Here is a 13,375-nt window from a genome sequence, read left to right on the forward strand (position 1 = left end):
TTTCCTCAGGAACCTTTCCCTGAGAATTCCAAAATGCTGTTCCGCCATCAGAGCCGCTCCGCATGGGGGCTCGGAGTGGGGCTTGGAGTCCTTGCCAGGTCTCATTCCTTCAGGCAGCCTCGAGGAATGCATGGGCCGATGCAGTGCAGAAAAGCACAAGAGCATGGAGGAGCCAGCAGAACCTTCCAGAGCCCTGCAGGGGAGAGCCCCCCCGACCTCGGGCAGAGCGGCTGGGGCGCACCTGCGGGCGGCTGGTGGAAAGGCGCTCCGCGTGGCCGGGAGTCTCATTAGGTCTCCAGCCAAAACCACTCAGGAGTGCGGTGGTGGAACGGGCCGCCACGCAGATGGGTTGCAGGGCGCACATCCCATCTGTCTCTATCATGCTCGTTTCCTCTTTTATTAAAATGTTAATGAATATAGTTTTTATTTATCATCAGGCAACATCCTTCTCTGGGCAGTGAGTCTGCAGTCTGCTGACCGTGTGAGCGGGTGGGGAGCTCCCCTCAGTTCACCTTGAGCATGGGGACGAGGAGTGCGGAGACCCCCTTACCCGGCCCTGTGCAGGTTGCACAGAACCCCCCTCACTTGTTGACGGCTGCACAGGGTGACGGGAAGCCCATGCTCAGTGCCAGGCTCCCTCGTTACCAGGCTCGGGAACCTGAGTTTCAGTTTCCACCTCCGTGAAATGGGGTCAGCGCTGCGTGCCTCTGCACTGCCGTGCTGGGCCCGTGAGATGATACGTGGGGATGCATGGCGCATTGCCATGCATGTCTTTCTTCAGACATGTGCTCACCTGGGTTTGTGTGCATGTTGTTCATTGTTTCAGACTCACCGTGGAAAGTGCACCTGTCAAATGTTGGTCCCGAGATGACAGGTGTCACCGTGCGCGGCCTGACTCCAGCACGCACCTACCAGTTCCGGGTGTGCGCCGTGAACCAAGTGGGCAAGGGCCAGTACAGTGCGGAGACCAGCAGGTGCGTGGGGCACGCCCCTCAGCCAGCGACAGGCCACAGCTTGGCCTGAAAGCACCCCGGGGCCCAGAGCGAGGTGGGGAAATGGACCAAGAAATGAGCCCTCGGCCCTTAGCCGCTCCGACACAGGCCTGCATGGGGAAGACTAACCCAGGCAGACCACGCCGCTGGGCCGGCTGGGGCTCCGCAGCTGCTCCCAGCAAAGTGCCTTAGACACACCGTTTCTGAGAGTGCAGCCCCCTGCGTACACGCAGGGACGCACTTCCAGTGCTGAGTGCCTCAATACGCCCTGACCGCCACCAGACAGGAGCGGGTGCCGCGTTCCCACAGTGAACACCCTGCAGGGGCCGGGGGAGGCGGATGGCTGCAGGGCCACCCTGGGGGTGTCATGCTCCCCAGGTGTCTGGCCACTCCCCTGTCCCTGGGGTGCAGTGTGCCCTCCCCAGCCAACCTGAGCTCCCCATGGGCAGAGTTGGAGAATAGAACGCTGAGTGCCCTTTGTCAAAATGTGGGGAGTAGTGCAGGAAGCTGAGAAGAGCAGAGGAAAAGGATTTGGAAGGGGCCTCAGGCCGGGCCTACAGGCCACAGCGCCCGAGCTCCTAATGCTTTTGAAGAGCCAAGTGGAGGGACTGCTCTGACCGAACAGGGCCACCTCCCTCCTGTGCCCGCCCGCTGCTTGCTTGGTGGGTTTTCCATTATGTGGATTTGCTGTAATTATTTCATGCCTGTCCCTTCCATCCAATTAGCTGTATGTTTCTCTCTATCCATCACTGGATCTTAGTAAATAGTTGGGCTCAAGATCCAGCAAGACAAATGTAAATGAGCACCCTTCTCATCTGGCGCTGACCTCTCTTTCTTCTGCATCTTTCATTTTTAGGTTGATGTTGCCTGAAGAACCACCCAGTGCTCCCCCGAAAAACATAGTGGCCAGTGGGCGGACCAACCAGTCCATCATGGTGCAGTGGCAGCCACCCCCCGAGACAGAGCACAACGGGGTGCTGCGTGGCTACATCCTCAGGCAAGTCCCCGTGACGGGCCGTTTCCAGACCGGCTGCTCTGCTGCGGGCGCAGACATGCGGGTGCAGAGGAGCCCCATGGGCAGCAGGAGAGTCGGGCAGGCGGGCAGAGTCCAGGGCGCGGAGAGAGCAGGGACGCAGGCAGCCTGCGGAGACGGCTTCCACCTGTCCTGTCAAAACGTGTGTGCACTAGAAAACCCCAGAATCGGTGGCTGCATTTTGACAAGAGTTCGGAGGGGAATATTATGGGTCTGGGGACAAAGTGCGCTCTGCATTGTAAATCCTTTCATTCTATGTTTTTATCAGGGGCGTGCATTATCAACTATCACAATTTCTAGTGAATAGTAATAAGGCTGATTAAATTATTAGCCAGCTGTTAGCATGGAAGTATGTTGTTCAGTATTGCCACGTTTTCTCATGTTTCAAAGAAATTTAAAAACCTGGCTTTTGCCACACAATCTAAGTTTTTCAATGTTGGAAATGAAACCAAGTTACTTTGAAATACAAGGCGGGCGAAACTCACAGCACCACAGGCCAAACATTGCCCACGAGGGGCCAGATGGCTTCATGTGCCTCCGGGGGTAGCTGGGCCTTTACGAGCGGGAGCAGACTGGGCCAGGCTCCGCTGGGCTCGAGGGAAGACATTCCCTTTGCCAGAACCACTGCCAGCTCGAACATCACATCGGCCTCGATCATCACCGTGGTTGGTTTGTCGGCACAAGGGGAAAGGAAAAGCAGTATTAAAGAGTAATCATTAAGTTTCTTCTAATAGACGGAACAGCTGTGGGCATGTTTGTTAATTTGACATGGCCTTTGACACCCCTACCAGCCCACGGGGCATGCACACAGGGGCCCTTGGTCCCCTTCCTCCAGTGCCTGGCCTGGGCCCCTGCTGAGCCGCGACCCAAAAATACCGGGCTCCAGAGGTTTTAAGTGGAAGAATGCAAGAGATCACACAAGGGTTGCTTCTTTAACTTCATGATCTTTGCATGCAGAGGACAACTCCTCCCCAGTACATGTTTGCACGATGGTGCCTTCAGCATGTCACACATGTGTATATGTTCTGGGGACGCTTGCCTGTCACTGCTGGCTCACTACAGTTGGCAGCTCCTCAAGCATCTGAACCATCCTCTCAGCACCAGCCAGCTCGTCATCTGCCTGAAGTGACTCACGGGCAGCTGCCCCCACCCCAGGTGCACCCCCAGCTGCGCTTCTGCCTTCCAAGGCGGGCACAGCAACGCAGCCTGCCCCCTGCAGGCAGGGGCACCATGGACTCAGCTCCTGCCTGGCACTCCCCTGCAGAGGCCGAGGTCCTCTGTCACATCCCACCCGCTCCTTGCTTCTGCTGTCACTCTCTCTGTGCTCATCTACTGATGAAAACAGTGGACCCGGCCCTCTCGGCCCAGCCCCTGCCCCCAACCCGCGCTTGCCATCCCAGCCACCCCATCTTGTTCTGAGCGCCCGGAGGGAAAGTTCCCTGAGGCTCCAGCTGCCGAGTAAAGACGTCAAAGGTCGACCCACAGAACCCAGCACGGGACCTGCGGTTTCATAATTAAATCTCTGATGTTCTGCAGCCCCACCGGGGGCGCAGACTGCTCTGTTCGTGGGGTGACTCCTCCTGAAGGGTGTCCTGTGATAGGGCCTGCGGAGTCGACCCCTGGACCACAGGGCGTCTGTGTGTGTCAGGCCGAAGTCAGGAAAGCCCTGAGAGGGCGGTGCACCATGTGGGGTCTACAGGCATCCAAGTTCTTGGGAGTTAAGAGCCGTGCTGAGATGGATTCCCTCGGTCGCATTTCCGAATCAGCCTCCAGCCTGCAGGTCGGCTCTGTCCGCCACGAGCCCCCAGGCTCCGTGTCAGCTCCGCAGCGCAGCCCAGGCGAGCGCAGAGTGGAAATAAACCACGTCGGGGCTCCGGCCAGTGGAAGCCATTCGGATGCGTGTGCGGTGATCAAATATTTATGACAATAGGCAGGGCATTCCTTTAAGAGGAGCAGAAGGGTTGTGTCCTTTGTAAACACTCTCCTGTTATTTCCGCATAAAAAATCATCTTGTACTGTCCGAGGTGGTCTCCTGGGCAACACAGCCAGGCAGCCAGAGGACAATGCCCTGCCCCTCCGTTATCGATCTCGACCTCCCCAGACGTCCTGTGACTGCCACGGAAGCAGCTTCAGCTGCTCGGGTCAGGGCAGCCCGGCCTGCTGCCACGGAAGGAGCAGTAGCTCGTTTGCGAGGCATGAGCCTGCAGTTTATTTGCACAAACATGGAGAGAGGCCAGGAGGTCTTAGTTCCTGAGAACCCGGTCTCTCTCCACACACTCCCAGGAGAGGTGCTTTCAAAAAGGAAATATTTAGGGGATCCTTTGCTCCATTGCTTCATTTTATCCCTGCAACAACACTGGGAGGTGCCATTATTATTGTGTCATTCAAGGGAGGTGGAAACTGAGGCTCAGAGGAGGTCAGAACTTGCTGACCTTCTCACATCTTCCTCCAGCCCCAGACTGCGGGACATATATTGCAGAGGGACTGACAAGTAGGTCCTTCCTCGGCCACCGCACCCAGCACGTGCCGCGTTGGTCAGACGTCATTCTGGGCCAAGCACACAGCAGGATCTCTGGGTCTGATGGGGACATGAAGCCAGTTTTCAGCTTCTTCCAAGTGACTGGCCAATAGTCTCCATGCCATTTACTCCAATGCACATGTGCTGCACACGGGGCAGCTCAGTGACAGTGTCTGGCCTGGGGGTCATTCCGTGCCTGTCCCTGCTCCATGTCGTCGTCAGGGGGCTGACGATGGACGTGCCTGCACATGCTGGGCAGGCGCTCCCTCCAGTCCCGGGACCCTGCCGACTCGGGAGGGGTCAGAGGTCAGTGGGGTATGAAGCAAAACGTGGGTGACACATTCACCGCAAAGGACCGTCCCCCCCAGTGCCACTCCCAGGCCAGGGACACAGGAGCCGAGGCCTTCTTGTGGCTCCCAGCACACAGGCCTTGCCCAGCATGGTTGGTCCACAGTCAGAGGGGAGGAGCCACAAAAAGTCTCAATTTTCAGGAAGAGCCTTTGCTTAAAACCCATGCCGGTCGAGAGCAGTTTTCCTTTCAGGGCCTGAATTTGGGGGTTACTCCTTTGCTCTGATGGCGGCCGCCTAGCTGACCTGCTGGTCCGGCTGTGACCGACCAGGACTGTACAGCCCTCAGAGTCACTGCGCACCAGGGAGGAGCCTGGGGACCCCAGCCCACTGCAGACTCAGTGGGTCCCTTCCTGTCACCGCGCCTCCCTCCGTCTCCTCCTCTCTCTGCTCCTCTCACTCAGCCAGGCCTCCTTCTGCAAGGCCCGCTTCTGGGGCGGGATTCTGACACCTGGTGGCTGCACACGCCAGGACCCTGCTGCTCAGGCCTGGCCTCCCCCAGGGCATGGCCTGCCTTCTCCAGGTGGGGTCCTGGAAGGTCACTTGCTCCTCAGAACAATGCCGGGCAGTCCCTTCAGGGCACAGGTAGCAATGTCCCATTCACACGCACCGAGGTCCCAAATCCAGTGGGTTCCTTCTTTAAAGAAGGACAACTCTACACGTTCACCTGTGGCACTGGAGAGCCTGCGCCACGCACACCCTCACAGGCCCCCTAAGAGCAACGTGTCACACTCAGCGTGGGACCAGTGTTCTTGGAGTGGGAGCACCCGGGAAAGCCACTCAGTCGCCCCCGGGGCCTACTCACAGGACCCTAGATCCCAAGTGGGACTGGAGCCAGGCTGGCTTCGCTGCTCCTCCCCACGCTTCAAAGGCACAGGAGCCACATGTCAGTCCGACTGGTCAATAGCAACCACCCGACAGCAATCGTGTCTGTAATTCTTGGTGCTAAGTCCCTGTACTCTTGATACTAGTCACACTTAAAGAGCCATAATTTTCCCTGAGCCGTTAACACAGGAGGTCAGGGCTGTGTTGCCCGGACCTCACCTTCTCCTCTAGGGCAGACTGCACCTTGGTGACAGCTGGAGGAGGGGCGGTGCCCTCGGGCTGACCTCCGGGCTGACCTCCAGCCTCACGAGTGTGTGCATCCCCTTCCCTCTGCCTCGAGGAAGAGTGGTGGTAAGCCAGTCTCCGGTGTGAGCCCTTCTCTGTGGTCCGATGCAGGTACCGCCTGGCCGGCCTGCCCGGAGAGCATCAGCAGAAGAACATCACCAGCCCTGAGGTCAACTACTGCCTGGTGACAGAGCTGATCATCTGGACCCAGTACGAGATCCAGGTGGCCGCCTACAACGGGGCCGGCCTGGGCGTCTTCAGCAGGGCGGTGACGGAGTACACGCTACAGGGAGGTGAGCTGGCCTTCCCGCCACTCGGGGGGTCTCTGCTGGGGAGCAGGATTTGCCAAGAAGCTGGGGCAGCTAGAAATAAAAATCGAGGATCCGGTCCCCTATTCAGTTCAAACTCGCCACCTATTCCGATGCGACAGGGATCTGGTTTGGGGGACCACGGGCTAACTGCTTGTCTCCGGTCACTAAGGACAGGCGGCCGTCCACTGGCCCTCCCAGTCCTCCTCCCAGTCAGGGCACATTCGGGGGCTGGGCCTTCCCTATGTGAAATAACAGTCTCTTTTGCATCTTTGGAGTCCTGTGTGGTCCTGAGAACGGTTTTCAAAGGGAACGGCGGCTTACGATGTTGTTTGTGGTGATATGATGTGATTAGCAGTAATGAGATTTGCCACTCCGCATTTTCACGGTTTTCTTTTTCAGTTACACAAGCAAACAATTTACTCAATCAGTGAAACTTCTGCCCCCAAAATAGCCGGGCAGATGTTGTAAAACCAGGGGGTCTCCATCCCACCCTCGAGCGAAGGCCCAGCCCTGGCACCTGAGGGCTCTTTGCAGCGCCCGACCCCCTGATTTCTGGAGGGTCCAGGCTCGGCCCCAGGAAGAGCTGGGCGTCTGTAGACACGTTGCGTTTCTCGCCGTTGGCGATCTTGGCACTAAGCAGACCCACTCCGGACATGACTGAGCGCGGCTGCCCGAAGCCACGCCCAGGGAGGCGATTTTCCCACATAATCTGAGACCCTTGTCCGCTCCGTCTCCTGCCTCGCAGGTGTGATTTCATTTGCTTAGTCATTTTTACTGTTCCCAGGCCTTGACCTTTTTCAAATGACAAGGTTTCTAACTGCCCACATCTCTCCCCGAATCCTGCCTGAGACCTAATGTTCCTTGATATTACATGCTGTTATTATCATCCCTTATTGATTGGCTGTCTGTTGCCATCCCGGAGTCCATATGTCAGTCCTCCCTGATAAATTAGGTGCAGTCAGCCTGCATTCGCCGTGAGAGGCGGAAACACTTAACATGCAAGACAAGCCGGAAGGACCCGTTCGTCTGCAAGTAATTCTTAATTACTCCCTGGAAAGGGAAAATACCTGAAAACCTGAGCAATTCATGTTTGCTTTAATTAGTCTATTTAATAAGATAACAATAAATTTGGAAACACTTGAAATGACAGCTATTGCTATTAAGAACCCCTGTAATTTTGAACTACACGGTGACGCTCTGCACAGGGCAGAGGGGCGCAGAGCTGCGCCCAGCGGAGACGGGCCCCGAGGGGCCAGAGTAGTCCTGCCTCGGTCCAGCCCAGGGCACTGTCGACCCCTGAAGTCACCTGAAGCCACTTCACCTGTCAGGGACCCCCCTGTCCTTTCAGCCCCTTCACCACTGAGACAGTGACAGTGTCTGGTCTCTCTTCGGGGCTCTTCCCACGTTCTCCGCCTGGACCGACGCCAGGCACGCAGGGTCTGCTCTGTGTGCACGTCCTCCCTGCCCGGACAGGCCGCACGCCGCTCGGCCCCAGTTAACGCGCTTTATCGGCAGTGCCTCGGGACTGCTCTGCTCCTGGCATTCTAAAAAACGCAACACCCCGACTTAGGAATCGAGCAGCCCCACTCCAGCACAGGGGACCTCACAGGGCACGAGGAGAGGCTCCTTCTGCCCCAGCGGCCAACTGGTCGCCAGCCAGTCAACTTTCCACTGCGAGTCCCCAAGCCGAAACAGAAAATATCTTCAATTTACTCCATAATCCCTCCCAGAACACTTCCAGGAGTCCACGTGCTTTGGGGTTCAAGTGGGGAAGGCCTGAGAGTGTGAGCTGCACCTCCCTGAGTGCCTGGTGCCCCTGCAGGCCTTTCCTCTGTCTGACGCCCCATCCGCTGCATCCCCACCTGCACCCACGGCCACCTGCGGCCTCGGCAGCTGAGGCTCGGTGCAGAGGCAGCGTCTGGTCCCGCGTTCTGGCCGTTCCGCTAGCAGCAGAAGCGACTGGAAGAAATAGCTTGACCGTGGCCTTCGTAGGGAAGCCTGTGTGCGGGACCCACCGTGGGGGACACGCCACTCCGCCCTAGAGCGAGCCACGCAGACAAGGCTCTGCGCCTTTCCACATGCGTCACAGGGAGACAGATGTCAGTGCTCCTGCAGAGGCCCCGAAGGCAAATTATGCTATAAATCATGATTTTGAGCACACCAAAGCTGTAATTTTTTCCTAGTTTTATTTCTCTATCATTTCTCTTCTTATAACAGGTATTTTTGTACTGTGATGATTTATTCTGGTTTCAGAACATTACCTTCTAATGAAAGAGAAATATTTTATATTTAAAAAGAGATGGAAAAAACATTTGGTTATCCACATTTCCAAAGCATTCGTAAAAGCTCCTAAATGCTCGCTTGAGCTTTGGAAGGGTTTCTGAAGCCAGGGTCGCAAGCGAACTGGCACTCCGTCGGCCAGCTCTGCTCTTCCCTGCACCTGGGAACCTCTCGGCTGGGTAAACAGCGTCACACAGGGGATCTGTCTCCCTGTCCCCCAGACTCCCAGACCTCAGCACCTGCCGAGCAGGGTAACGTCCCACACACCCCCATTCGCCCCACAGCACTGAGCAAGCCCCGAACGAAGGGGTGCGGGGTGTGCCGTCAGGTGTGGGCTTCATGCGGCCTCCGAGGGCTTTGAGGAAAGGACAAGACAGGAAAGCAGCAGATTAAAGGAAGCCACTGTCCACCGGTCGTCGCTGTCCTGTGCTATGTCTGACCAGTGTGGCCGCACTGCCTCCCTCCCCTGACTGTCCAGGGAGACGGGCGTCCCTATGTCCACTCCACAAAGGAAAAATGGCAGCTTGGGGAGGAACCAGCTTTTCTGAGGTCACCTAGCTGGAAAGTGCCAGAAAGGGCTGCACCCAATGCTTTTTTCATTCTGCACACATCAAATGTGGGGAAAGATCACCTCCAGATCAGCACACGGGAGAGAAAAGCAGTGACATCTCACCTTCATCGTGTCCGCGTGGCCGGTGGCTCTGCAGGAGCTCGCGGACAGCGCGCACTGCCATCCACAGTAGGGATGGGGTGGGGGCCGGGTTCCGGCCCCTGGCCCTGTGCAGGCGACCTCGTTATGGGAAGGGTTCCCAGGACGTGATGGGCCCCTCAGCTGCCACCGGGAGACACAAGGAAGCATCAAAGCGGCCTCAAATTCCTGGGGCCAGGAGCGCCCCCGAGGGCAGGAACAGTGTTAGCGGTTTGCTCACCTGTGCTGTGCCCCAGCCCAGCCCAGCGCCCGGACCTAAGGACACAAAGCGCACACAGGCGTCTGCTCACAGAAGGTGCCCAGCGTCACCACATCAGGTCCCAGTGCTGAGCCCATGCCGACTCCGCACTCAGGACGGTGCCTGCCTTCTCTCCTGCCTCAGAGAGCCCGGGGCCTGCCTGTCCGTCCCACAAGCTTTACCTCCCCATCCACGAAAACTATCCCCAGTGCTTTCTCCTTGGGGCAAATGAAGAATTGGGACGAATAAGTTTGGAAAGGGGCGCACAGAACTTTTTAGGTATTAGTGTTTCCTGACACAAGCCATTCGGAGAAGATACCCGAGCTTGCCCCTCCTAACGGCCCCACTGCGCGCTGGAGACATTCGATACGGAGCAAACACCAGGTGTGTCAGAGCCGCAGGAGCCGCCACAGACAGGGACTTGGGCGGAGCCTGTTACGACCCAGAACTAACGCCAGCGCACCGTGCGAGCTGCGGTGCATACCCCACGCGGTGCATGTGGCCAGCCACCCTTTCTGCTCACCGGCCGCCTCTGCCCTACAGGCAAAGCAGGCCCACGGGCTCTGCGGGATCCGGGAGAGCGAGAGGCCGTGCACCCTTGCACATTTGGGAGACACTTCAGTCCCCAGCGTTTCAAATCACATGCGGGAGGGCACCGAGAAGCAGTGTGGGATTGTGGGAAGCGTGTAGGTCCACGGCCGTCCACAGTGGGAGACCTGCCAGGCCAGCAGCTGCTCCCGGTGAACAGAACCTGAGCAGAAGTGAGGAGACGCTGGGTCTCTCGGCCTGGTGGCCCTGTGAGGTCACCCGTGAGGTCACTCACCGGCCTGGAAAGCTGGCCCGCCCCACACCGAGGGTGAGGAGAGGGGACCTTGGACTGGAGGTGGTGAGTGAGATTGCAGGTCGACCTGCAGCAGACAGGTGGCGTCGCCTTGGTAACTCGAGCAGGCGCGTTAGGATTCAGACATCATGTTGGGCACCGCACGTGCTGCTTTTTCTCCCCGCGCCAAGCTTAGCCGACTTTACCGCAGCGTCCGTGGGTTGCTCGCGGTCTCCAGGTCGGGTCTGCACCAGCCTGATGGCGGCGACGCGCGAGGTGCAGACGGCAGCCCCGGCCCTCCTGAAGAGGCCCAGGTGCCCACGCCCCCGCCCCACGTGGCCTCACATGGCACTGTATTCGTTGTATTTGATGGGCTGTGAGCCTGCAGAGCCCAGCCAGCTTCCTGGGCAGCACTGGTCTCTGGACTTACCATTATTTTAAGCTGATTCTCCTGTTTTCGTGGATGGAAGGGAAGATGAATTGTACCCCTAGCCTAGAATTTATTCAGAGACGTTGCAAAGAAGCTTTACAACAGCTGCCTGATATTGTTTAAGTACTTGACTGAGAAGTCAGGAAGAAAAACAACTGGGGTCTCTCCCTTCAGCTGCCGAGAATGGTTCAGGAGCAGTGCCTGCCCGGCATGACGCCCAGCTCTGCCGGCTGCAAACAGCAACAGACTCTCCTGGGAGAAGAGGTGGGGAAGGGCCCTTCAGGGACAAGAGTGGGCTTTCTGTCAGCCAGTCAGGCAGGCTGTAGACAGAAGGAAAGTAAAAAGCAAGGGAGGGGTGGAGGGAGAGAGGAGGGGAAGGGGGGGGCGGGGGCAAGGGGGGAGGCAGGAAAGAGAAAGGAAGCAGAAAGGCCGCTCGAGGGCACCAGCTCAGAGTCCGGTCACCTGTTAGACCTGCAGGCTCTCGGGTCCTGCCCGGACGCCCGAGTCAGGCACCTGGGGCGGGCCCACCACGTGCATGTCAGCCAGCCCCCCTGCCACCGGTGTTTCATTCTAGGACTGCTCCTCTGAGCTCAGGGGGCTAGAAGAGTGGAGCACCAAGCAGCCCCCCATCGCACAGCACAGCGGGACTGTGCCCAAGGTGTGGGGGCCACCTGCCCGCTGGAGGAGCGCAGCAGCCCACGTGCACCGCAGCCCCGGGGGCACGAGAGCCCACGTGCAGGAGGCTGCAGGACGAGGCCCTCCGGCCAGGAACCCTGGCTGTGTCCCTAGAGACTCTGACGGTTGGGTGGAAACAAGGGCAGGGTCTTCCTTGCGATAAAGGCCAGGACTTGGAAAAGTAATGGCCACCAGTGACTTAGGTGAAGGGTGCTGTCGGGCCAAAGTCGGTCAGCCAGTGACAGTGCACAGGTGTTTGGAAGGGACCAGAACCCTGGAGCGGCTTCTGCCCCGGATTTGTGTCTCCGGCGTGTTGGAAGATGGCGGGACGGGTTAGCAGGGTTTGCGCCAGAACAGCAGGTTTCCGACAAGGGGCGGGTTTCCCCTCCGAAAGGGCAAGAAGGGCACGTGCGACAGAAACTTGGGGAATGAGGGATGAGGGCAGGGGCGCAGACAAAGCTGTAGAGCACTTGCCACAGGGCAGGACTACGGGCTCCGCCAAAAGAAGGAAGCAGGGAGTCGCCTCTGGTCCCTCGGGATGAGCCACGTCCTACCAGCCACCTCTCCTCTGCGCTGGGTCCAGACACCACATTCGCCTGCAGCTGGATTCCCACTATATCACTCGTTCATTCACTCGCTTACTAATTCCCTCGGCAAGCACCCTGTGGCCAAGACAGATGGGCGATGAGATGGTCAGGCGGCTTCCTGGGGCACGGCCGCGCCCGCAGTGTCACTCACTTGATTGACCACCACTCGGGGAGGGTGACTTCACTGGCAAAACCCATCATTCTTCTGGGGTTTTCCCGGCCACACTTCTGTCGGGGACGTGGAGGAAAGAAGGGGGCGTGCCCTTCAATCCTTCCGGTGTCGGTGTCGGGGCTGAGCGGGTAATCATGCATTTCCGCCCCAGACCAGAGACGAGAAGTGAACGGTCGTTACACCGACGGTGAAAGTCGAGTTGGATGTAAAAGGGTCGGCCCAGATGCCACACATGGACGCATGTGTGCCATCGAGGGAAGACTTGGGGGGGGGGCTGATGCAAGGACCACGTAACGTGGAGGTAAACGTGACAGAGCCGAAGCCAGAACGAGACTGTGCGTTTCACTCGAAGCACAAAGCCAGAAGCAAAACCGGCTTCCAGGATGCGGGACAGTTGGTTCACACACACGGAGCCTTCAGGCTGCTTCTCCCACATGCAGCACGGCACAGGGCATGTGTGCAGGTCATGTGTACAGGCATGTGTGCAGGCATGCATCTTTGAACCTGTAAGCAACGTTGACCGCCATGAGAACGGACAGGCGGCCGTCTCCGTGGCCCACGTGAACCGCTGGGGCGATGCCGTGCCCTCCAGCGCCCTCTCCTCGCCACTCCCAGGAATCCTGTCCTGGGGTGAGGGACGTGGCCACCGCCTCCTTGGGGTTGCAGCCATTCCCAGACTCGGAAACTGCCCTACCTACACCTGCCCTGTGACTGTCCTTTCACACGTCCCCCTGGGTGCCCGGAGGGCCGGGTGCTCTCACCATGGCCCTCGCCGTTGGCTGAGAGAAGGAGCCAGGGTCCGATGGGTTTGGGCAGCATCGAGTTTAAGACTGGGACGCACTGGGGTCGGCACCGAGCATGTCCAGGGAAAATGGAGGTTTCTGAGCCATGAAAACCACAAGGTCACCCTGTCACCTTTCCTCTCCAAAGCCTGCAGTGGTGGTGGCACTTCGCATGCTAATTATCAGGAAAAAATGCCCCCAGGGGGCTACAGCCCCCTAGGCAGACCCTGGGCAGACCAAGCCCTCTGTGAGCACTCGTCCGTCTCGGGCGTGATAATGGAGACCCTGCCGCCTCCACGCCCGCTCCGTGGGACGCGTTGCCCAGAGGACTCCTGTCTATCGGTCTTTCAGTGGAGGGAATTTTTAATCC

The 13,375-nt window shown here is 58.3% G+C and overlaps 1 protein-coding gene across 1 annotated transcript in view; it reads left to right on the plus strand.

The window, feature by feature from the left end:
* Nucleotides 1-13,375, plus strand: part of SDK1 (sidekick cell adhesion molecule 1) — a 577,655-nt gene that overhangs the window by 475,541 nt on the left and 88,739 nt on the right. The window contains exons 15-17 of the mRNA XM_053656995.1: nucleotides 827-974; nucleotides 1,849-1,989; nucleotides 6,113-6,294. Of these exons, the coding sequence (XP_053512970.1) occupies nucleotides 827-974; nucleotides 1,849-1,989; nucleotides 6,113-6,294 (471 nt within the window). The remainder of the gene's footprint in view (nucleotides 1-826; nucleotides 975-1,848; nucleotides 1,990-6,112; nucleotides 6,295-13,375) is intronic.

Source organism: Artibeus jamaicensis, unplaced genomic scaffold (assembly GCF_021234435.1).
Source record: "Artibeus jamaicensis isolate MK-2021 breed Jamaican fruit bat unplaced genomic scaffold, CSHL_Jam_final scaffold_3151, whole genome shotgun sequence".
Classification (NCBI taxonomy): Eukaryota; Metazoa; Chordata; class Mammalia; order Chiroptera; family Phyllostomidae; genus Artibeus; species Artibeus jamaicensis.